The sequence below is a fragment of the Ascaphus truei genome, chromosome 8 (genome assembly GCF_040206685.1).
Source record: "Ascaphus truei isolate aAscTru1 chromosome 8, aAscTru1.hap1, whole genome shotgun sequence".
Lineage (NCBI taxonomy): Eukaryota > Metazoa > Chordata > Amphibia > Anura > Ascaphidae > Ascaphus > Ascaphus truei.
The window spans coordinates 51,326,784-51,352,823 of NC_134490.1; the positions used below are offsets into that span (position 1 = coordinate 51,326,784).

Sequence of the window (26,040 nt, forward strand, 5' to 3'; positions counted from 1 at the left end):
GTGGCCCTTGAGGACTGGAGTTGGCCACCCCTGGTTAAGAAGATAACTGTCCCTCATGGCAACCTGTATATTAAGAGCTTACAATGCAATATAATGCCCAAGACTGTCTCACATACACTGTGCCTGGAGTTGGCTGGTTAGTTTTCCTTCAATGTTTACTATGTAAAGCACAGCTCAGGAGCACCTCTTACACATGAATAAATAAACATGGAATTACACCAAACACTTGTCAGTGCCTCACAGGATATCAACAGCCACCTTACACCACCAAATGGTCTCTACATTACCTGGTTTGTGGGGCAGTGGTAGAAAGACAAGCTGGTTAAATAGACGTGTTAACAAAAAAACATGCAACAAATACCATGGATTGCCATGACCGAATTAGTATTGTTTTTGTTTTTCCCCACATTTGAAGACTGAAATGTAAGTGGTTGGACATTTTCACCCCTGCAGCGCTGTACTGGTTGGTTCCTGGCCCTTTCAGCACTGGAGGGGGCAGGTGAACTGCATTAAGGTCACCGCCTAGTCCTGAGAGCCATTTGGTATCTACTCAATATGCTGTGAGGCTCTCTTCCCTTTGCTTGGGAAGTTTTCAGCACTATTCAAATATGTGTATTCAAGACAGTTAAACCATATCCTGTGTACTGATTTGTAATGCAAATTTGAAATTAGGATCTAGACTACCATCCAGCATGGCAAGTTTAAAAGGAAGTTCAAAAGAAGCGAGGAAGAAGTGAACACCCCGTCTGGCCCTGATTCCTGCATTTGAACTACGCTGGAAAGGAGGATATCATCTATACCAGACTGCATCATTACTGCTGTGATGCTGCCTTTACCATTTATGTTTGCTGTGACTTCACTTCTTCTCAAATTATGCACTTCTTTTTACCAGCCTCAGTATGTCTCTAACTCTATTCATATATCTCCATCTCTCCTTCCTTCACCACTTCTCAGTTCACATGAACTCCTTTCTTACCTGCATCCTCTGACACCACACAGCTATATCCCCTGCACTAAAAAACACCCCTACAAATTATCCTCATACATCCTCTTTCTATCCATGCTTCTCCTCCTTGCTTCTGGGGATATCTCTCCCAATCCTGGTCCCTGCCTTATTCCTACATGCTCTCGTCCTCGCCTTCCACATGCAACTTCTACTCCTTCTGGTGTTAAACCCTCCAACCTCATACCCATCCCCTGCCACCCTCCCTCCTCTCTCCCTTTCTCCTGTGCCCTTTGGAATGCTCGCTCCCTTTCTAACAAGTGCCTCTCTGTACATGACTTTTTTCTCTCTCACTCTCTGCTCCTATTTGCTATAACTGAGACCTGGCTCACTCAGTCTGACTCTGCTCTGGAAGCTGCCCTCTCCTATGGTGGCCTTTCCTTCTCCCACACTCCGCGCACTGATGCCAGGGGTGGGGGCGTGGGGCTCCTGCTCTCCTCTCTCTGCCGTTACCGAACCCTTCCTATTCCTCCATCTCTTGCTTTTCCCTCCTTTTGAGGCTCACACTGTCGAGATCTTCTCTCCTCTCCCTGTCCATGTGGCGGTCATCTATCGCCCACCTACCTCTACTCATCCCCCTTCTGCCTTTCTCCCTCACTTTGAATCCTGGCTCTCTTTCTTTCTCTCCTCAGACTCACCTTTTCTTATCCTTGGGGACTTCAACTGCCACACTGATGACCCCTATCTCCCTTGGGCTTCCCGCTTTCTTTCTCTAACCTCTTCTTTTGGCCTTCAACAGTGGACTGCAGCCAGCACCCACAAGGATGGCCACTACTTAGACCTGGTTTTCACTAAAAATGTCTCTCTCTCCGATTTCTCAATTTCCCCTTTTCCTCTCTCTGACTATCACCTCATCTCATTCTCTCTATCTCGCTTCTCCCCTTCTCCACCTCCATCTACCCCCCGGTTCTGCAGAAACCTGCGCTCTATTCACTTGCCTGACTTTGAGTCCACTTTACGCTCCTCCCTCTCCTCTCTCAGCTCCGCTACAGACCCTGACAACCTGGTCAGGAACTACAACTCTGCCTTGTCCTCCTCTCTTGATCTACATGCCCCGCTTTCTCTCTGCCACCCTCGCCCTTCTAACCCTAGACCCTGGCTAAATTCTCACACGTGTATGGTGCGTTCCTCCACTCGTTCCTCTGAACGCCTCTGGAGGAAGTCTCACACTCTCGCAGACTTCCTTCACTACAAATCTATGCTATCCTGTTTCAACTCTGCCCTCTCTCAAGCTAAACAAGCCTACTTTTCTGCACTAATCAACATGCACAAGTCTAACCCACGCAGACAGTTCTCTGTCTTTGATACTCTACTCAAACCACCGTCAGCTGCCTCTCCTTCCTCCATCTCCGCTCAGGACTTTGCTGACTATTTTAAGGAAAAGGTGGAATCCATACGGCAGAACATCCACTCTGTTTCTTCCTCCCATCCTACACCTCTTCCTAACTCTCCTCCTGCCTTCCTTGACTCTTTTTCCACTGTCTCAGAGGAGGATGTGTCGCTGTTGATCGCCTCTTCTCCCTCTACCACTTGCCCTCTGGACCCCATTCCCTCCCATCTCCTAAAACCTCTTGCTCCTACTATAATCCCTACGCTCACACACATTTTTAACTCCTCCCTCTGCTCTGGAACCTTTCCATCCTCCTTCAAACATGTAACAGTCATACCATTACTCAAAAACAGCAAGCTTGACCCTACCTGTCTTTCTAACTATCGACCTGTCTCCCTCCTGCCTTTTGCCTCTAAAATCCTTGAACGTCTTGTATTCTCTCGCTTTCTCAATTTTCTCAACACCTATTCTCTCCTAGACCCTCTACAATCTGGCTTCCGCACTGCTCACTCCACGGAAACAGCCCTCACTAAAATAACTGACGTCCTCCATGCTGCCAAAGACAGAGGTCATTACACTCTGCTCATATTACTCGACCTCTCTGCAGCATTTGACACCGTGGACCACCCTCTTCTCCTTCATATTCTCCATACTCTTGGTATTCGAAACAAAGCTCTATCCTGGAACTCATCCTACCTCTCCCATCGTACTTTCAGTGTCTCTTCTGCTAGCACCTCCTCCTCCTCTATTGATCTCTCTGTGGGGGTACCCCAGGGCTCTGTCCTGGGACCTCTTCTCTTTTCTCTGTACACACTCTCTCTAGGTGACCTAATAACATCTTTTGGGTTTAAATATCACCTCTATGCTGACGACACACAAATATACTTTTCAACACCCGACCTTACACCTGCTGTACAAACCAAAGTTTCTGAATGTCTCTCTGCTATATCATCCTGGATGGCCCTCCGTCGCCTTAAACTCAACATGGCTAAAACAGAGCTCCTCATACTTCCTCCCAAACCTGGCCCTACTACCTCCTTCCACATTACTGTTGGAACTACCATCATTCACCCAGTAGCCCAAGCACGCTGCCTAGGGGTCACACTCGACTCCTCTCTCACATTCGCCCCTCACATTCAAAACATTTCTAAAACCTGTCGCTTTTTCCTCCGCAATATAACAAAGATACGCCCTTTCCTCTGTTGCTCGACTGCTAAAACTCTGACTCAGGCCCTCATTCTCTCCCGTCTTGATTACTGTAACCTCCTGCTGTCCGGCCTTCCTGCCTCTCATCTGTCTCCCCTACAATCTATCCTAAATGCTGCTGCCAGAATCACTCTACTCTTTCCTAGATCTGTCTCAGCATCTCCCCTCATGAAATCCCTCTCCTGGCTTCCGATCAAATCCCGCATCTCACACTCCATTCTTCTCCTCACTTTTAAAGCTTTACACTCTTCTGCCCCTCCTTACATCTCAGCCCTAATTTCTTGCTATGCACCATCCCGACTCTTGCGTTCTGCTCAAGGATGTCTTCTTTCTACCCCCTTTGTATCTAAAGCCCTCTCCCGCCTTAAACCTTTTTCACTGACTGCCCCACACCTCTGGAATGCCCTTCCCCTCAGTACCCGACTAGCACCCTCTCTATCCACCTTTAAGACCCACCTTAAGACACACTTGCTTAATGAATCATATGAATAGCACTGTAGATATTCTGAACACATGATACATATAGCTTGGCCCCCTGCAGACGCACTTACCAGAACTCCCTCCTACTGTGTCTTTACGTTCTCCCTACCTACCAATTAGACTGTAAGCTCCTCGGGGCAGGGACTCCTCTTCCTTAATGTTACTTTAATGTCTAAAGCACTTATTCCCATGATCTGTTATTTATATTATCTATCTGTTATTTATTTGATTACCACATGTATTACTACTGTGAAGCGCTATGTAGATTAATGGCGCTATATAAATAAAGACATACAATACAAGAGATACAACGATCTAAAGAGTGGTATTACCACATGGGATCCAACTTCCGAGTGCAGAAAACATATATAGTCATCTCCAAAATGTTATAGCAGGTGGGTTTTTACTTTTGTGTATCTGTGTTCTGAATCAGGAGAGGAACAGCACACCTGCAGCTCTAGAACACCGGATATCACTATATTACAGTGACAAAGGAGTAGAACAATGCCACAAACACACAACACAGACTTAAATCCTTTGTGTTACTACAAAGTTAATGACACACATTGGAGCTAGGTTTAGCATGAGACTGGGGGGTATTCATCTAATCTCAACGGCATTCTTTGTACACACGTTTTATGATGGAGATAATTATATCAACTTTCTACTAGGTTAGCTCACAGCGTACATCTTACTTTATAGTACAACATACAAATAAACAAATCCTAATATACAGAGTGAGATTGTGTATGGCAGAGAATCAAAAAGCAGTCACTTCCAGCCCAAATATACTACCCATGCTGTTATCTGGTGCTGACTGTATCATACCTAATATTAAAAAAACAATGTGGACATGATTAAAATGCAGGATATTCACTATAGATTAGATTGGATGCAGCTAATCACAGGGGAGAATGCAGCAATATCCAGAGCTGTAACCAATATTAAAATGAAGAGGTAGTACTGAAATACAGCAATGAGGCTGCAATACAGCAAGAAGCAGTGCTGGAATAAAGCAGTGGTCAATACTAAGCACAGCAATGTCCGGGGTCACAAGAAGCGGTGCTACACACTGCAATAAAACGCATGGAGATGAAATACAACCCAATACTACACAAATAATCTGAACTGCAATACAGAGCTACAAGCAATCAGGAATACAAATGATACAGCAATATAACATAGCAATACTATTGTCTAGTATTAGGAAGAGATCAATCTTCTGCACCAAAGCCCATTACATTTGCATCAGCAAAGATCTGAGGAGAAGGGATCTTCTTATACACACCAACAAAAGGCTGCTCCCCTGGGAACCCTAGGGAGGGGGGCAGATCACAGGCTGGACACTCCTGTCACGGTGCTGCACACCTACCTCTAGCAGACATGTCTCCTGGAGAAGGAGAGAGGCTGGAAGGGACCTCTCTGCAGTAAGACCAGCTCGGGAGATGCAGATAAGACAAGCGGCTTGCTCATGCTCTGCATGTCATGGTTAGATCCCCCTCTTGCAGATGCACGGGATCCCCTTCCCTGCTTTGCCTTGGGTATGTGCCCCCCCCCACCCCTCTCACAGCACAGGAGGGTGGGTGTTCCCAGACTGTCTCCTCCTGTGCTCCTGCCTATTATGACACAGGAGCTGCACTAGCACAACACAGAGGAGGGAGGAGGGCTGTGGTTTGGGAGATACAGTGCATTACTATTAGAGAGGTGTTATTATGGGGAACTCCACACTCAATTATTATTATTTTTAAAAGGCGCTGAAAACTATTATATTTAATGTAATTATTGCTTATATTATTATTATTATTTGTGTATAGTATATTGCTACATAGTTTATTTTGTATTTTATACTGTAAACTGGTTTAGCGCACTTTCCCCCACCCCCTGGGAGATATGGCGGCCACTGTGTGTGTGTGGTGCGTTACCTGCGGCTCACAGGAGGCCTGAGCCTCTGCTGCTGGGAGCCTGGGGTGTATCTGGGCCTTCTGATGCCCGCGCCTCCACCTGTGCGGGATCCTAACAATGTTGGATAACCCCATCACAGGACAATATAATAAATACACACACTGATGATAATAACAATTTACTGCATGCATAAAAAGAGTAACCATATACAGTCCCCACCACCTAGGCCACACACGGCCGTACCCTCACCGTGCCCTCCACCACAATGTCCACCCTGGGTATATAGTCCCCAAAGTACTGAGGGGCTCTTGGGCACCCAACCACTCTGGTGTCCACAAGGAGCAACCCACCCAATGTGTGAGACAGCGCTGCCCCCACTAATGTGTGTAGCGTTGGTGCACTTGTTGGTACCTGCCGGGTACTCCAACACCCGGTGAAGCAGACTGTAGATAAAGGGGCCGTCCGGTCCCATGCCGTCGTTGTCAGCGACGAGTCCGCCTCCGCATTGGGTGGTGTCCAGCTGGAGGGTCCCACACTGAAGAGTCTCTCATATATAGTTGATGGTCTGGTCCCAGACCACCGGAGGCCAGGATGCAGTCGCGTCCTGGCTTTGTCCCTCACACTGGTACTACAAGGGCAGTGTCCCTATCTAATGGGCCTGTCCCTGCAGCAACCACAAGCTGAGGTGAGTCGGGGCCTAGCTGGGGCCTAAGGCAGTCTCTGGCCTAGTGCAGGGTCACATACGCCCTGCACACACAACCTACCCTATCCTGGTTCCAGCTCCGACTGGCGTGGCTGCAAGCGCGCCACAAGTAACAATATCAGAGAGCAGGGGATTGCTGCAGCCCTAGTGGTTGGCTCGCGCGGTGTGACTTACCGTCCCTATACACTATGGGGCTTGTAGTTCCCCAGCAGAACATTTTGTGTAATGGCCGCCGCTGCTGCACCAGAGTACAAACATGGCTGCCGGGCTCTCGTGCGCATGTGCACCATCTCGCGTATGCGCGGCCGCACTGAAGATGGCGGCACCCTGCAAAGGGTGCTGCCGGAACCCTCCGTCGCCCGCAGCAACTTCCCCCAGCCCTCCCCGCACTCTCCCCATCCTCCGCTGCCGGATGCAGCCGCAGCGGAATGTAAGGGGGATGAAAGGGCACCCAGGGGGGACCATGCCACACTGGTAAAGCACTTTCATTTAAAAACAAAAAAACAAAAACAAGCGTCCTATATACTAAAGACATAAAAAAAAAAAACATGCTTTGTGGGGTGTATTGCTAGTGTATCCTGCCCTCCCAATTTTACCTGTGTTGAAAAACAGCCTTCATAGTGCAGTCATGTTCAGATGTAGCAAGGTTCTTGCTCTCACTGGTGCATTATGGGGGAATACAGTATGTAGTGATATTCTGGTTATTACTGCCATTGAACCTATGGAATCTCTGTGATATTCAGCATTATCAAAATATTTGGAGGCTTTATTACATTTCCTAATTTTTCCGGTCTTTATCAGATTTACCTGGAAACCCCCAATGATTGCCTCAGTGTTTTTTGACATGAATCCCTAATTATAATGCAATATTCTACATTTTCCATAGGTAAAATAAAGCTATCTACTGTACATATGTATATAGTGTGTTCTATTTGTTTCCAATAAGTCACTTCTGCTGGCCAACATTGGAAACCTCTTTTATAAACTTAATTTTTATTAAAAATTTTTAGGGAGAGGGGAGGAATGAAGAAAATAAAAAATGGGGGGGGGGGGGGGGGAGGGAAGGGTACAGAAAATAGAGATGGGAGAAAGTTCACATTCATTTACAATTTTACCTAACAAGATTTCATAAAATATTCTATCACACAGTTAATATAAATATCATTTTTTATTTTTTCCCCTTTTTTTTTGTTACAACAAAATTAAGTGGGTATTAATTTCTTGTTGATTTTCACTCAGAATCCAAGGTAACCACACCTTCTGAAAATCTGTGTAGGTGTCGTTATTAAGACTAACCATTTTTTCCATGTAGCAAATCTGCCAGACTTTATTTTTAACTTTGGAAATTGAGGGAATAATTGTTTGTTTCCATACTACTAATTCGCGTCTTGCGGCTGAAGATATATGGCACAGTAATTTATTTTCATGTCTCGTGTGAGGGTAATATGGTTTGTTTAAAAGAAATAACCAGGGATCCATTGGTAGGTCCAAACCGAAAAACCTTTGTGACCACATTTTGATTTCCAGCCAATAAGCTGCTATGAATGGGCACCCCCACCACATATGTATAAATGTGGCTTGTACTCCACATCCTTTCGGACATGTAGTTGGGTACTCTGGGATGAATTTAGCTAGTCTCATGGGGGTTAAGTATCACCTCATCATAACTTTATAGGCATTTTCTCTGATTGTGATACACATTGATGATGTGGCAACTTTTTGAAAAATATCATTCCAGTCTTCCATGTCTAATACCTCCCCCAGGTCATCCTCCCATTGTAGCATATATTTCAGTTTTTGATTCATTTGTGGAGGGGGGCTAACAAAATATCCATACAATTTAGATATCAGTCCAGGTGTGTTACTATCTGCTAGACAAAGTGACTCAAATCTAGTTAGCAATTCGGGGGGTCGGATTTTGTTATAAAAGGCTTTCAATTGAAGGTATTGGAGGAACTGATTGTTTGGGATAGCCTTTTCTTTGTGGAAATATTCAAATGTTCTGGGAAATCCTTCTGAACCTACATCTTTTAATCTTGTGATACCTGCTATTTTCCAGTCTATAAACCTATTACGGCCTATTCCTGGACCAAATTCTGGGTTATCATATAGTGGTGTCATAAGTGTATTCCGTGTTGTAAGGAAGTGTCAATTTGCAACTGTGTTCCATAATTTGAGTGAATGGGCTATAATTTGGCTGGATTTGAGTATTTCGAGACTTTTTCTCACTGGGGACCATAGAAGATTACTTAATTCGACTGGGGCAACTAAATCCATTTCCAATGATACCCAGCGTCTGTGGACTGGATTAGAGTGCCATAGTATAAGTTGGCTTGTTTGGGCTGCTTTGTAATAGGACATAAGGCATGGTAGTCCCAGCCCTCCTGTCTTGTTTGGTATATTTAAGATTTTCTTACCAATTCTTGGTGTTTTATTTTTCCATATAAATTTGTTTATTATAGACTGTATAGTTTTAATTTCCTCCAATACCAATGGAATGGGTAGAGTTTGGAAAAGATACAGAAGACGGGGCAATATGTTCATTTTTATACTGTGTATTCTGCCTATCCATGATATAGCGTGGCCGGACCACTTCTCAATATCAGACTTAAGAGCTCTTAGGACCTTTGGATAATTCTCCCTATACAGAGAACTATAGTTTTTTGTGATAAATATCCCTAGGTATTTGATCGTATTCGGTTGCCATTTAAAATCAAAGTTTAAAGCAATCAATTTAATTTGATATTTAGGCAGATTTATATTTAGTGCCTCAGATTTGTCCCTTATCTCCACTGCTATTCGCCCTCTGTATGGAGCCACTAGCTGCAAACATAAGAAACAACCCAAATATAACAGGAGTTCAGGTGAAGAGTCAGATATACAAAATCGCACTTTGTGCAGATGATGTGATCCTTACAATAACCAAACCTCAAACTTCACTTCCAAATTTATACTCCACTCCATCGTCTTTTAAGGATATCTCAGGTTTCAAAATCAATGGAAATCTCTTTACATATGGTAAAGGGAATTATTGTAAAGCTGCAGACCAAGCAATATCCTACATAATATCCTAAATAAATAAATCAGTTCTGTACTATGAGAAAATACTTGTAGCATTTTTTTTAAACAACTCTAATTGACATTTTTAAAGTATTATAATGTAACAAGCATTTTTTGTTTCTATAGCAACCATTTACAAAGTCACATCCCCTTCCTCTTCTGAAACAGGCTCTGCCCCCTCCCCTCCTTTTGAGCCCCGCCCTCTCTCTAGCAGTGCACCAATTGTATCTAGTGATTGCCTGGTCACATGATCTTCCCCACAGAACTTTGCATTTTTGGTCCTCCTTTACTGCACTGACAGCAATTTTGTGAACCCCAGAGCCGAATCTTGGACAATCGATCACAGGAGAACGGATCGATTGGCAACTTGGCTAATTGCTCATCGTTGTGTGGATTGTACTGATGCACATATTAAAGGGAAATAAAGTTTTTTTTTTGTTTTTTTAATGGCAACTTGGACTGCTGCTTTAAGTGAGAAAGCAAAAATGATATTCTTAAACTACTCTGGGGTTTTAGCTTATAAATAGGGAGAGTTGGGAAGTATGATGCATGATGTATGATATACAATGTAAAATATTTAGTATCTGGCCAATGGCAAGTCGCAAAGTCATTGGGGAGATGACATTGCCGCCTCCTGCTGGATGGCTGTGGCTTCCATCTTTAAATGCCTAGGAAAAACACTGGCATCTAAACCATATCTTTGGAACAGAGGGGTCTCTGGAGTTAAAAAAAAATAGTGTGGTTTAGCTCTGAAGGCCCTAACATACCCCCCTCCACCCCCCCCCCCCCCCCCCCCCCCATTAAGGATTGTTGCTGTAAATCTGGGTGATTGAGGCCTTTTTGTTACCAAAATCTTGACACCTATCAATCTTTTTTTTTATATCTTGAGTTGTTCTGGAGGTATTCTGCGCTGGGATTTGGGAGGGATTGGGTTTCCTCTGGGTGCTCTCCTTTATGTGTGATGTCACTGTGTGTTCAACGTTTGTACATACAGGTGCTATCAGCATTTGCCCCCTTACAAACAATGTGCCAATAATGACCCAGTTTTAGCCTATTGAACCTATCAGTAGCGTCATTTCTCTTTGATCCTATGTGGGATTGCACCTTTAATTCTCTACAGAGGAAGAAGTGTGTACTGCAGTGAATGGGTTAAAAGCATTGCGTTATTAGCTAGTATTAATCAAAGCTGACCTTTTCAGAGTGATCCTATGTGAGGTATTTAATGCTCGTTGCTTGGTTAGTAAAGAGCTATAGTGGGTGGGTGTGATTCATCTAAAAAATAGAGGAACTTCAATTATTCAAGCAAACTGCATCCTCTCTATACCACGGGTAGCTAACTCCAGGCCTCAAGAGCTATCAACAGATATATCCCTGCTTCAGCACAAGTGGTGCAGTGGAAGACTGAGGCACTGATTGAGCCACCTGTGCTGAGCAGGGATATCCTGAAAACCTGACCTGTTGGTGACCATGCGTTAAAGCATAACGCCACGTTAAGTCACTAAACAGACCTCTGTAGATCTGTTCCTCAAACTGCCATTAAAGGCAATAGGAGTTTATGTGCAATAGTTCCCCGATTGGCACTATTGAAGTTTAATGCCTAACCTCTTTATAATCTTCTTGTTTCTCTTATATTTCTATACTAACATTCAGAGAACATTGCATGTTTATACTATCAAAAGCTGACCCCGTCCACCGTTTATGAATCATTTGAGGATTAAAGGGTGCGACCAAAACATATTCCTTTGTAGTTTCATAACAAAATTCGTAAAGGGAATCCCCAGAACCTCCTTCCCTCCCGAATTCCTTTTATTACTTCTGAATTGTTCCTGTCTGGAAAAAGTGTGTGTGTGGGGGGGGGGGAAGGGGGGGACATGTGGGGGGACACAGATCAGTGTGTGTATGTGACACAAAGGTGTGCGTGTATGTGTGGGCGCACGCAAGGGCAAATTAAGGGGGGGGGCCCACTTGACACCAGCTTGGTCACACCAAGGCCGTTTAGGACAGTGTAGAGGTCGTTCATTACCAAGTTTTTCATATACAGTTAGGTCCGGAAATAATTGGACACTGACACCATTTTCATCATTTTGGCTCTGTACACCACCACAATGAATTTGAAATGAAACAACCGAGATGCAATAGAAGTGCAGACTTTCAGCTTTAATTCAAGGGGTTGAACAAAAATATCGTATGAAACGTTTAGGAATTGCAACCATTTTCATACACAGTCCCCTTATTTCAGGGGCTCAAATGTAATTGGACAAATGAACACAACCACAAATAAAATGTTCATTTTCAATACTTTGTCGAGAATCCTTTGCAGGCAATGACTGCTTGAAGTCTGGAACGCATGGACATCACCAAACGCTGGGTTTCCTCCTTTATGATGCTTTGCCAGGCCTTTACTGCAGCTGTCTTCAGTTGTTGTTTGTTCGTGGGTCTTTCTGCCTTAAGTTTTGTCTTCAGCAAGTGAAATGCATGCTCGATCGGGTTGAGATCAGGTGATTGACTCGGCCATTGCAGAATATTCCACTTCTTTGCCTTAAAAAACTCCTGGGTTGCTTTCGCAGTATGTTTTGGGTCATTGTCCATCTGTAAAGTGAAGCGCCGTCCAATCAACTTTGCTGAATTTGGCTGAATCTCAGCAGACAATATATCCCTATACACTTCAGAATTCATCCGGCTGCTTCTGTCTTCTGTCACATCATCAATAAACACTAGTCACCCAGTGCCATTGTAAGCCATGCATGCCCATGTCATCACACTGCCTCCACCGTGTTTTAAAGATGATGTGGTATGCATCGGATCATGAGCCGTTCCAAGCCTTCTCCATACTTTTTTCTTCCCATCATTCTGGTACAGGTTGATCTTAGTTTCATCTGTCCAAAGAATGCTGTTCCAGAATTGGGCTAGCTTTTTTAGATATTGTTTGGCAAAGTCTAATCTGGCCTTTCTATTCTTGAGGCTTATGAATGGTTTGCACCTTCTGGTGAACCCTCTGTATTTGCTCTCATGAAGTCTTCTCTTTATGGTGTATGGTGCTCTAAAGAGTTAAGGTACACACATATAGATACATACTTCATATATATAAATGCAATCATAATTAGGTATCCCTTAAGAATTAACCTTTAAGAAATTATAACGAGTGGCCAGACCTGTGTGTATATGAAGATAGCGCCTACCTGGACTTTTCATAATAAGGAAAAAGCACAGCAACCAGGAAAAGATGGCGTCACAAATTTCCTCTTATAGAACACAATATTGATCAAAGTCTTAAGTAGCCAAACAGGTCCAATCATGAAAAAGGGAAAACTTTCACATATTGTTGAAAACGATGCATCCTGATGGTAATGTTGGTCAAAATCGGGAACCTTTTCAGTGCGCTGGATGCCGGAACCATGATGAAAGGCGGAGATGCGGTGCACCCCCACTTCAATGAGAGATGCTGAGTGGGTGAACGCCAAAAAAAAAGTTTATTTATTTGGTCATATACATGGAGGTACAACAAAGAAACTCGCCTACGCGTTTCGCATCAATGGGCGCTTTATCAAGGCATAGTTCTTATCAAGGTTCTTAAGAAGCAGCGAACCCGGAAGTAACCGGGGAAACGCAACGCGCGAGGCAATGTCCCACAGTGCAAGGTGATGTGCAAGGAAAATACGAAAACAAATGGGATTTTTGGTGGAGAAAACTCACATGTTGTATAAAATATCAAATATAAACAGAGTACAAAACAATCATATAGAGCGGCGGTTCTGAACCTTTTCTGGTCTGCGTACCCCTTAGTATCAGTGAGAGACGTCACGTATACCCTCACAATGGTGACTCAGTCATTTTAATGCACAATTACGTGTATCATCGCAAACACAAGATACAACAACTCAAAAACCTTTATTGAGAATCCAAACAAAGATTATTTTTCATTTTCTACAAACTTATTGGTCTTAGTAGGAAGACTGCTTCTGCGCATCAGCACCCAATACTTTGATTCTAGGTGATGTCTATGAGTCACACGCGTCATGTTCGACTTTCAGCTTGTTCCTCACTTTGGTCTTGTGTTTAAAGCACAGAAAATCCCGACTCACAGAGGTAGGTCGTGACAAACGGGACTAGAACTTGGTTCATTTAGTCAGAATTCGATATGCCTCCCCAAGTTTGCACCACAATCACATCTAAAATCACAATCTCAAAGTCTTATTACTTCATTCTTGTGAGTTCATTTGTATCCATTAATCTGTATTATGTTTGACAATTTTACACTATGGAGCATGCACTTCTTATGTTTGTCTTTTAATGTTAATCTGTAATAACACCGTATAGAGCACAGGTGGCCAACTCCAATCCGCAAGGGCTGCCAACAGGCCAGGTATTAGGGATATCCCTGCTTCAACGGGGCTCAATTTTCTACTGAGTCACTGATAGAGCCATGTAACAGGGGACTTGTCCCTGTTCAAAAATGTGCCTCTAATCCAGCAGTGTGGTGGTTAACTGCTGGTAGTCAATTAACCAACACCACCTGGCTGATTAGAGGTTTGTTAGAAAAGCCTGCCTTTGAGACAGGAAGAGAGATTCCTGAGTCTCACAATTGGGGGGACTGACCAGAGGAACGGCTGTCTTGACCTGCAGAAGGACTGGACTGTATGCTGATAGCAAGACAAGTGGACCAGACCTCAAAACCTGGACAGAGATTGCTGTAGCACATAAAGGTGCTTACCCAAGAGAGCCGAGAGGACTTCCCCTACAGCTTCAGGAGATAGATAAGACTTTCTTATAAGACTATTATGTCTTTATATATAAATGTCCCTATGATTTGGGCCGGTGAATCGTAACCACGCAGTTAAAGAGAGCTGGTCTACAAGTGTACAGTATATATACTCCAAAGTGGAGCGGATTTTGTTTGCTGATTTACCTGTTTGCTGTGTTTAAAGTGACAGGCGCAATAAACCCTTATTTTAATTTCACCTTAAAACAGTCTCCATTGGTTACCTCTGAACACGTCTCTTACAAGCCACCTGTGCCATTCGTGGCTATTAAGGGAGGGGGCATGTCATTGGCTGGATCGGGGCTGTGTGTGTGTGGCTGTGTGCCATCACAGTACAGTACTGGGTCTTACATGTAGTAACTTCAAAGTAAGTGCGCTCCAAAATCAAATTCAACTGTCTTCCCACGCACCAAGCTTGGGAGAGCTTATGTGCCCGCGCACGAGAGCGCACACGTGGGGACGTGAGGATTAATATTGCAATAAGTGAACTCTATATATGCACTCTAAACCAAGTGTGTATATGTTTCTTAGGCCATAAGGTAAAGAATCCCTATACCAGAAACTAAAAGCGAAAACGGCGCAAAAAACAAAAAAGTTGGCCTAAGAAACATATACACGCTTGGTTTAGAGTGCATATATAGGGGTACCTTTGAACTTCTTTGTTCACTCTCTGTCATATAAGTATTTTACCTCCTTTGCACCTACCATTTTAGGACCTTCTGTTTAATAGGTGAGCAGTTCTCTACAACCCTTATGTGAATAAGTGAACTCTGCAAGCACTGGACGCAGCCTATGGCCGGGTCCATAGTAGGACAGGCCGCGCTGAGCCGTGCGGACGCTCAGCGCTGAGCCCCTGCATCCTCAATGAGGATGCCTTGAGAGGGGGCTCACGCGAGCGTGCGCAGGCTTTGGAATTTTCAGCCGAGCTGTTTTTCAGCGCGTTGTCGGCTGAAAACATCCAATCAGCCTGAAGCAGCGTCAACGTCACAGCGCCGTGATGTCAGCGCCGTGATGTTGACGTCAGTGCATCGCGGGCGATTGGCCCAGCGACGTCACTGCCCCGCCTCCAACCACCTCCCCCCCGGCTCCCTTCGCGCACGCTGGTTCGCCTGCAAGTCCGTGGAATCGCGCTGACTTAAGCAGGCGAGCCTCAGCGTTAGCGCGCCTCCGCTCTCCTGAAGCCTCTATGGCCCCGGCCTAAGAGATATATACCTCCATCTAAGCGTTAAGTGTAGGCATTCCTGGACGCACATTAAGCATCGATAACCATAAGGAAATAAAGAGACAATTCTAACTTTGTATACAGTGTGGTGTGCGGACCCCGTGCCTGGGGACCTGAATAAAAGACAGTTGTACTACAAAAGTTCCTGGGGCCCATTACTTTACAACCTTGCAACCTCATCGCCCGGCCGCCTGAATCCAGCTCCTGAGTTAAGGTTACCCATGCGGCGTAGCCATATAAACCGCACACTCTTCCTACATGCTGGATTAGGCCGAGTTCAGGATGGATGCTGCAGCCGCGCACTCCTGCGGCCCAGCCATTTGTGCCTTGGCTGCAGGAGTTGGGTTGCGGCGATTGGGGGCGGGGGGCCTGGCGAACATGTCATGGAGCTTTTTTGCTGAGCCAGCTCACGTGACGCGACTGCAGACCCAAATATCATTTTGGTTGTAACGGCGAAAAGTAGCAGCGGCAACGCTGTACTTTTCCGGTGGTGGAGTTTTCAGTTTCAAAACTCCCACCGAACAACCTGAAATTACGCCGAACATGCGCGCGCATTTAAGCGCGCGCACGTCGTGTAGCATCCACCCTGAACTCGGCCTTAGATGGTAATGCCATGCAGAGCAAAAACAGTGCACTGCCAGGGAGCCAGGTGGTAAGAAAATACAATTCTATTTATTCAGCATCACTCAGTAAACATAACCCCAGGGTGTAAGACAAAAGCTCCTATGCGTTTCGGACCTTACTCCTTGATAAACGACCCCTATGGTCCGAAACGCGTAGGAGCTTTTGTCTTACCCCCTGGGGTTATGTTCACTGAGTGGTGCTGAATAAATAGAATTTTATTTTCTTACCACCTGGCTCCCTGGCAGTGCACTGTTTTTGCTCTCTTTTTCTTCTGCTGGATTACTTTCTACAGTTTGCATGCCATTTGGACGGACTATCCAGGACATTTAAGGACAGGTGGAGTAGCTAAGAGTTACTTTATTATTCATTCAGTGTTGATTACCCATGGAGGAGTACCTTTATTAGCACTGGCATGTCTCCAATGAGGTTTCATCAGGTTGCTTACCTGCATCCTTGATTGTTTCCTTCAGGAGATTGGTGCTTTGGTCACTCACATATCACACTTTACTGCTATACCAACTCCCTTATACATGTGGTCCTCTAGTCCTGGTACATCATTATGGACATTTGCGCTTGAAGTCCCACCATCTCTGGAGCACCCAATTCTCCATATACCCCTATGCCATGCAGAGCAGCTAGCAGCTGAAGAGATGATCTTTGGATCTTTCCTGCATCACCTTCCTGCGGATTAAGTATTTATGTTACATTGTAGCTACTGGACTCTTATAGCCTCTGGAAGGGAAGTACCACGTTTTTGTGGGAATGGGTCAAAAAGGGCTAAGTGCCAGAGATGTAGCCGCCCCCCTTTGACTTTGGACTGTGTTTTCCTTTTTTGTCTTTTTATGTTTTTGCCTCCTGCCATTGTGTAGCACTTTTTTTGCCCTTTATTGTGTTGTTCACATTTTTTATCATGTAGATTAGTGTGTTGTCTGGCATCTACCCCCTTGTTCCCTTTTTCAGTCCTCCTGGGTATACCCATCTCTGGGGGAATATCTGTTTGGGTAGTTACCTTTTGACAATACCCTGTTTAGTATGCTGTGTTTATTCAGACTTTCTTTTTTGCATTAGACTATTTTTTGTTGGACCTTCATTGATGTCAGCTGCTTATGAGTGCTGCGGGTGCTCTTGTACTCTTTTAGCCATATAATACACCCCAATGTAATCTCCCTGGGCAGGGAGGGCTACACGAGATTCCAAGCCCCATAGTCGGATATGAAAAAAATCAGAGCGGGCTCAAGTGGTTGAAATCCAACTTCGGATTTTGTTGGGCGGATCAGATAGGCCTGAAAAGCCTGTGAACCTCCACTTCAGACAGGTACGCCCATATCTAATTTTAATGTAAGCATAGCTTTCCTTGCTTTCCTATGTATGCAGTGGCGGATTTAAAAATACGCCGCCCTTAAGCACTTACCTGGTGCCACCCTACTCCTTCCGCGTCATTTGACACCGCGTCGTCACGTGCTATGGCAACGCGAGGCTCTGCAGGCGCGATCGGCGCTTGCCGGCCGCTGGTGCGAACGTGCGGCCGCCAAGTGCCGATCGCGCATGCACACTAGGGGGCGGCGCCGCCGATCGTGCATGCTAACAAGCGGCAGCACCGATGTATGCCCTCCTAGGCTCTGGCTTCTGGGAAATCCGCCACTGTTTGTATGTATATAATATACTTTTATTGCATCAACCACGTATGCAAAAAGAATGCAAATACTGCACTCCGGGACACGTGTCCCTGCCTGAAGAGCTTACAATCTAAGTAGCGGTAACGACAAGAGAACACATTGTAAATGAGATTCAAAACTTGCAATCATTTTCTTCAGACGTCAAATTAGTATGTGGTATATTTCTAAAAAGGCAGCGTCTACAAAATAATCTGATTACAGATGAAGTCTGCTGTATTTTAATGAGAATTATATAAATGTAATAAATAGGCAAATAAATGTTTGGGAAAGTTCTACACAAACCCATAAAACTGCTACTCCTTGTTTAACATCATGCAGACAAAAAACAGACAAAAATATCAAATGTATTCCGTTGCTATTATTCGATCATTATAAGCAGGGTTACTGTTCACAGTGGACAGGAGCGGTGCTGTTTTGAATGGATGTGAGTTTAGTTGTTGTGGGGTGTCAGTGTATTTCAGTTTAGGAGTTTTGTGGTATGCCTAAGGACTGGAGTCGTGAGTATGTGTGTGTCATTGTGAGAGCAGCAGGGGTCTATCTATGTGTGTGACACCAGACACAAACTGTATTTGTATTCACTGAGTAGGTCCCTGTGAGTTCAGTATCATCAGCAACAAGCTGAGTGTGTGTTGGTGTAAGGGCAAGAATGGGCTGTGTGTGTATTGTAATATATATTAGGGACTGTGATATATTAGGGGGTATCAATATGAGGATGTATGTAACTGTGTGTTAGTAGCAGTGTGAGGGCATTAGGGGGCTATGTGTGTGTGTGTGTGTGTTTGTGTGTGTGTGTGTAGTGTACAGTAGTGTATTTGGACTTGCTGTGTGATATCAGTATCAGGCTGCGTGTGTGTCAGTGGCAGCGTGTGTGTGTGTGTGTGTCAGTAGTAGTGAGAGGGCAGCAGGAGGGAGCTGTGTGTATGTCAGTAGCAGTGTAAGGCCAATTGGGGTGTGTGCGTGTGTCAGTAGTAGTGTGAGGGCAGTAGGGGACTGTGTGTCTGTGTCTAGTGTAATGGGATATCAGTTTCAGGCTGTGTGTGTGTGAGGGCAGTAGGGGTGTGTGCGTGTGTCAGTAGCTGTGTCAGGGCAGTGTGTGTGTGTGTGTGTTAGTGTTAGTAGCAGTGTGTGTGTAAGTAGCTGTGTCAGGGCAGTGTGTGTGTCAGTAGCAGTGTTAGGGCTGTGTGTGTGTGTGTGTGTGTGTGTGTGTGTGTGTGTGTGTGTGTGTGTCAGTAGCGTTGTCAGGGCAGTGTGTGTGTGTGTGTGGCAGTAGCAGTGTGAGGGCAGTGTATGTGTGTGGCAGTGTGTGTGTGTGTGTGTGTGTGTGTCAGTAGTAGTGTGAGGGCAGTGTGTGAGGGCAGTGTGTGTGTGTGTCAGTAGCAGTAGTAGTGTGAGGGTAGTGTGTGTGTGTCAGTAGCAGTGTGAGGGCTGTGTGTTTGTGTATGTGTAGCAGTGTGTGTGTGTGTGTGTGTATGTGTGTGTGTGTCAGTAGCGTTGTCAGGGCAGTGTGTGTGGCAGTAGCAGTGTGAGGCAGTGTCAGGGCAGAGTGTGTGTGTGTGTCAGTAGCAGTAGTAGTGTGAGGGCAGTGTGTACGGCAGTGTGTGTATGTGTGTGTGTGTCAGTAGCAGTAGTAGTGTGAGGGCAGTGTGTGTGTGTGTGTGTGTGTGTGTGTGTGTGTGTGTGTGTGTGTGTGTGTGTGTCAGTAGCAGTGTGAGGGCAGTAGGGGGCTGTGTGTCTCCCTCTGTTGCTGTATGGGATAGTCCTGCCCCTGGGGCTCTCCCCACTGTGTGTCACTGTGCTGTACTGTGTGTGTGTGTGTCAGTAGTAGTGTGAGGGCAGTGTGTGTGTGTGTGTCAGTAGTAGTAGTAGTGTGAGGGCAGTGTGTGTGTGTGTGTGTGTGTCGCAGTAGTAGTGTGAGGGCAGTGTGTGTGTGTGTGTGTGTGTGTGTCAGTAGTAGTGTGACGGCAGTAGGGGGCTGTGTGTCTCCCTTTGTTGCTGTATGGAATAATACTGCCCACTGGGCTCTCCCCGCTGCTTGTCACTGTGCTGTACTGTGTGTGTGTGTGTGTGTGTGTGTGTGTGTGTCAGTAGCAGTGAGAGAACAGTAGGGGAGGGCTGTGTGTGTATGTGTAGCAGTGTGTGGCAGTAGCGTTGTCAGGGGAGTGTGTGTGTGGCAGTAGCAGCAGTGTGAGGCAGTGTCAGGGCAGAGTGTGTGTGTGTGTCAGTAGCAGTAGTAGTGTGAGGGCAGTGTGTACGGCAGTGTGTGTATGTGTGTGTGTGTCAGTAGCAGTAGTAGTGTGAGGGCAGTGTGTGTGTGTGTGTGTGTGTGTGTGTGTGTGTGTGTGTGTGTGTGTGTGTGTGTGTGTGTGTGTGTGTCAGTAGCAGTGTGAGGGCAGTAGGGGGCTGTGTGTCTCCCTCTGTTGCTGTATGGGATAGTCCTGCCCCCGGGGCTCTCCCCGCTGTGTGTCACTGTGCTGTACTGTGTGTGTGTGTGGCACTGTGTTGTGGGTCTGCGTGTGACATTGTGCTGCACTTTGTGTATTGTGGGTCTGTGTGTGTGTTGTGATCCGTCTCCACCCTGGAGCGGCGGCGGCAGCAGATCTCCGACTTCTCCAGGTCCTCCCGGGAAAAGCTGCTCCAGCACCGGGGGAAGATGTTCTCCAAGATCACCTCCATCCTGCAGCAGGCCGTGGAGGCGGTGAGGAACCCGGGGCGCGGGAGGGCGGCGGGGGCTCTTACTCTAGGCCGGGGATCCGGGGCAGGCCGGACAGGAAATAGGCCGCAGCCTGGGGAGTTTCCTGCCTGACACACGGGGAGGGGACCCCGCACGGTGTGAGCATGGCAAGTGACGAGAAGTACCTGGCAAAGCTGATGTGGCAGGAACCGAGCAGCACACAATGGCAGCTGCTTCCTATTTACAGCCTGCTTTTTATTTATATATATATATATATATATATATATATATATATACATACATACATACATACATACATACATACACACACACACACACACACACACACACACACACACACACACTCTGGAGTTAGAAGTATTTATTAATATAATGCAATTTAAAAAGTATGTACCTGATCTGGAGAAATTACTTTTTTTTTTTTATCATGGTTAACATTTTTTGGTATATATCTACATATCTACAGTCTGGTTATTTGCGTTCTTAGTAACTGGGTGAATTGTATGTTTTAGGGAACCTTTTTATCCATGTGAGTGTCATGGATGTCATCCGTATAATAATTGTATTTGTATTGGTTATGTTCTTGGGTTTCTCACTTTAAATTTGAGTTTATACTTGTTCTGTCCCTTTTGCAAATGAGACAACTCAATAAATATGCTTTTATTTTTATGTCTGAGGAAATTATATGTTGCGCTCAGCTGTCTGAATGTTCATAACTGGCGGTTACCCCATATCTTTACAATAATATCCGTTTATATTCTGCTGTCATATGATAAATCCGTGCTGCTTAACCTGGAATTCAATTCTCACCAAGCTTTAAGGATAGGCAAATCATTTAGCACCATGTTTAAATGTAAATCACAAAATTGTTTGTTAACCCCAGAGCCTCACACAGTCTGCCAGAGAGAACTTGAGAAATATAGCACATTATTTGTAAATTGATGCTATGCAAACATGACACAAACAATATCTTTAAATGTAAAAAACAAATAGTTAAGTATTTAGACTTGTATTGTCATGGGTCCCTCCTTTCTAGATAATTATTGTTTGTTGGTTTGCATAGTAAAATGTATTACATTACAAAAACAAAGTTATCAGACTCAGCCCAAGATAAGGTGATAGCCCTGGGAGAAATGTGATGCCTCTTTACTATTCAGTATAGTAACTGCATAATTGTGTTAGTTCTTCCAGTCTGAGTCCAGCCTTACAGGCCCAGCTGGTTGTTGGGTAGGTGCATTATTAGTATGAGGGCCGAGAGCCTTGTGTTTATTGATAAAAGCTAATACACCTGTCAGGCTTTCGCTAATGTAAGTACACAAAGAAGCCGGTAAACCTGTTGTGTCCTTGGACTAACTAAAATTCAGATAATTTTTTGAGACCCAATAAGAGATTTTTACTCCAAAGGTTTGCTTCAAAAAGACAGTTTTCAATGAAGGTATTATTTGTAATATGCATGTTTACACCTGACAAAGCTACTCTAATATATGAATGGATGTAAACAGATCTCTTCCCACCTAAGAGAAATATGGAGTGTATAAACCAGGAGTGGGAAACTTCAGTCCTCAAGGGCCACCAGCAGGTCAGGTTTTCAGCACAGGTGGCTCAGTCGACTGAGCCACCTGTGCTGAAGCAGGGATATCCTGAACACCTGACCTGCTTTCTGGCCCTTGAGGACTGGAGTTGTCCACCCATGGTATAAACAGATAATGTGCATAAAGGAGACTTGTTTGCTTTTGTAGCAACACCTTTTGCTGTTTGTTAGGGCGGCAGCAGCTCCTCTGACCGTAAACAAGCAGGCAGCTGGAAGGTCATATTTGATATGGCTTTTGATACATGTGCCACGTGGTAGGGAATCGGATCTGCGTTCGAGCACTGTCAGAAGTATCTAAAACTTCAGTTCATCTTTGTACCACTTCCTAAAAATAACATGTAATTCTGAGTGTCAGCGCATGACTTTCCACTCTCAGATGTTGGCTGCAGAGGTAAACAACTCCTGCCTTGGAAGACCACCAATAGGCAATGTGTTTAGGATCTAAGCCAGGGCTATCAAGGTTTTTGCAGAGGTCATTTTTGTTGTAGGGGCCAGATAAAGAGGCACATGGGTGGTCCCCTCCCAAAAGTACCGTTCCGACTTTTTGTGAAAGATTTTAGTCCTATATCCAGACCCAAGTTTCCCATTTCAGAAGACCTGTAACAAGCTTTTAACACAGTTTCCATTTCTGTGAGTAGCATTTGACAATTGTATGAACATTGCCATATCCCTATTTACCTACGGGTGTTTTTCTTGTGGACTACAGATTATTTTATTTATAGAAAAAAGTCTAAAATATTTATCTAGTTCACATATAATTAAATATGCTGTCCCCCCTGCCCAGACCCTAAATCTCTAACTCTAACCCTATTCAAAGCAGTGTAGAAAAACGTAAACCAGTGATTTTTTTAAACCTTGTTATGGTTAAAGACCCCTAAAATAATATTGTGAAATTTTGGGGTACCCCAACCCTCTCTAATATTGCGTCTGAGATCTGATGCATTGTAAGGAACCGAAACCCTCTCTAATAGCGCGTCTGAGATTAGATGCATTGTAAATTCTTCTGTATTTGGTACAATTTTATAATGACCTGGAAATTGCTGGGAACCCTTTAGGGATGCCCGGGGAACCCAAGGGTTTCTAGGAACTCCTGTTGAAAAACACTGACCTAAACTATAGAGCAGCAATTTGTGTTTGTTTATTGAGTGAAAGCGGCCTGTAGAAGTATCGCAATAAGGCAGTAGCGTATGAAGTACCCATATCATTATAGCAATGAACATGCAATCAATTATTATTTTTAATACAATTTTATCTGCATAATTTACACTCCCTTTTTGCACTTTTACCAATGTAAGGCCAGAACAATTGAAGCAATGAAACTAAGGCTACGTCCATACAAACACTAGGATAGCAATGTATTTGTGCATATTGTGCACGCGCTAGGGCGAACCAGCTCTGTGACATCACGGCCGTGCCTCCCTGTCGCCTCTGCCTGCAGGACAGGAAATATCTCCTGTTGCAGGCGAGCGTGCACTGAGGAGCGCGGAAGCTAGTGCGTTCCACTATAGCAGAGGCCGAAGTGTTGTAGAAGCTCCAAAAAAAAATGTATGCATATTTAAGGAGTTCACAAAGATGATGCTGCTAGAATTTGTAGCTTTTTATTATCTCAAATAATAAAATAACCTCTCCTTTATATTGATGATGCATTACTAGCTAAAGCAACATCTTGCTGAATACTGCAATTTTCATTCAAGAAACTTTTTATGATGCGATAGTTCAAGAATATAATATAGAATGCCTTTTATCTAACCCACATTTAATGCTATACATGGGGCTTTTAAATGCACAACTGATGCAATAACTAAATAGTATCAGTTATGATATATTTGGCAAACTCTTTCTGATGATTCAGTAAAGGTTCGGACGAGGCAGGGTAACTTGCTCCAGATAAATCTGAGTGATGTTGCAGTGGAATTTGTACCTTCCAGCTGTTCACGTCCCACACGTTGGATTATTCTTGCAAGTACATCCTTGTTCAACACTGTCAGGTTTGGGATGATGTGTTTGTTGTATCCCCAACTGCTAACACGGCACATATGACAGAATATGAAACGGTTTTTAGAATATTATTGTTTATAATCTAGACCATTACAAGTTCTTCAGAACCTAAAAAAAAACTAGAGGGAAACTTGACCCATCAGCACTAATTAAGTTAGGGTCCAAAATATTACAATTTGCATAAAGCAGGAGAAATGAATCACTTCCAGACGCCATCAATGGCCCATTTAGCAATTGCAGGTTTACAGAAACTGCTGGAAGAGGAAATGGAAGTCGGTGATAGCCACATGCAAATAGCCACCCATATTTGCAATGTATTATACAATGAACTCAATCCTATCGGTGCTCAATGTTCTATTCTCATATATTCTCAGACTGTCCAGCTGAGTACCTTGGATATGAGAGTACTGAATGCTGAAATACATTCTCTCTCTTTCTTTTTCTTTAGCTTGCACCTTCTCTACCTTTACAAGAAGACTTTGTATACCACTGGAAAGCTATCACTCATTACTACATTGAAACGTCTGGTAAGAAAGCTTTTTGGTTTAATATATATATATACCACAATTATTAAGGTTATGGTGGGTAAAAAAAGTGACAAAAACCCTCCACAGTAAAGCATAAAGCAACTGTAAATATTACTGTATGTTCATTTGCATGTCTTAGGGTTGCAGACCTGTCTAAGACATGCAAATGAACATACAATAATATTTACAGTTTATATATATATTTAAAGGACACCCAAAGTTTATATTACAATCCATTACCATTCTTCATTGACAGTAGTCTTTCTAAACGTCAGTGTGCAATGCACTTTATTTATGTATCATGTTGTCAGTGTGTGCTGTGCTTTGTACAGAATAATGGAATACTTTCCCGGGAAAGCTTACAATGTATATTTTTGTCTAGTTTTCCCATGTACCACAACAATCTTTGGTAAAGTAAATATACGAATTACACGGCTATTGAGCATTTTGGATCATCATTTCCAGTAATAAAGAAGGGGGAAAAAAAGAATTACGATAACTTAAAGCAGTAGTCCAAGCTGCCGGTTAAAAATAAATAAATAAAATATCCCCCCTTTATAATGTGCATCAATACAATCCACATAATGATAAGTAATTAGTTAAGTTGTCGATCAGCAAAATTCGGCTCGGGTTCACTAAATGGCTGTCAGTGCAGCAGAAGAGGTCCAAAGATGCAAAGTTCTGTGGGATGATCATGTGATCAGGCAGTCACTAGATACAATTGGTGCACTGCTAGAGAGAGGGCAGGGCTCAAAAAGGGGTGTGCCAGAGCCTGTTTCAGAAGAGGAAGGGGATGTGACTGTAAAAGGTTGCTATAGAAACAAAAAATGCTTGTTATGTAATAATACGTAAAAAATGTAATTCAATGTTGTTTAAAAAAAAATGCTCCAAGTATTTTCTCATAGTACATAACTGATCTATTTAAAACAAAAAAATGTTGGATATTGCTTGGACTGCAGCCATAATACTGTAGCTAGAAAATCATGGTGAAAAACTGTTTGGATTGATATGTTTGTCTGGAAGTTTAGCATTACGTTTACTTTTTAACAATGACCACTACAATAGTATTAACAGGCTCAGCTAGGACCACAACATTTTATAAAGGCCATCAGAGCATTTTGTTTTAATATATGCAGCCTGTGATTACCTTTTATTGAAAACTAATTACCTAAGCTGCTGATCGATAGGAAAAATCCCCAAACTGCATCTGAGTGTGGATGGTATAGCTGCAAATTACAGGAACAGCTTTCCCGCTCCCCTCAATGGT

General features: G+C 44.0%; 2 protein-coding genes across 2 annotated transcripts in view; one reads left to right on the forward strand and one right to left on the reverse strand.

Moving 5' to 3' along the window:
* The window catches only part of ABLIM1 (actin binding LIM protein 1), a 233,540-nt gene extending 227,906 nt beyond the window's left edge, over nucleotides 1-5,634 (reverse strand). Inside the window, exon 1 of the transcript XR_012803550.1 lies at nucleotides 5,392-5,634. The gene's annotated coding sequence lies outside the window, so the exon portion shown is untranslated. The remainder of the gene's footprint in view (nucleotides 1-5,391) is intronic.
* A 14,414-nt stretch (nucleotides 5,635-20,048) lies between these two features.
* Nucleotides 20,049-26,040, forward strand: part of FHIP2A (FHF complex subunit HOOK interacting protein 2A) — a 32,477-nt gene continuing 26,485 nt past the window's right edge. The window contains exons 1-2 of the mRNA XM_075611980.1: nucleotides 20,049-20,660; nucleotides 24,695-24,773. Of these exons, the coding sequence (XP_075468095.1) occupies nucleotides 20,616-20,660; nucleotides 24,695-24,773 (124 nt within the window). The 5' untranslated portion in view covers nucleotides 20,049-20,615. The remainder of the gene's footprint in view (nucleotides 20,661-24,694; nucleotides 24,774-26,040) is intronic.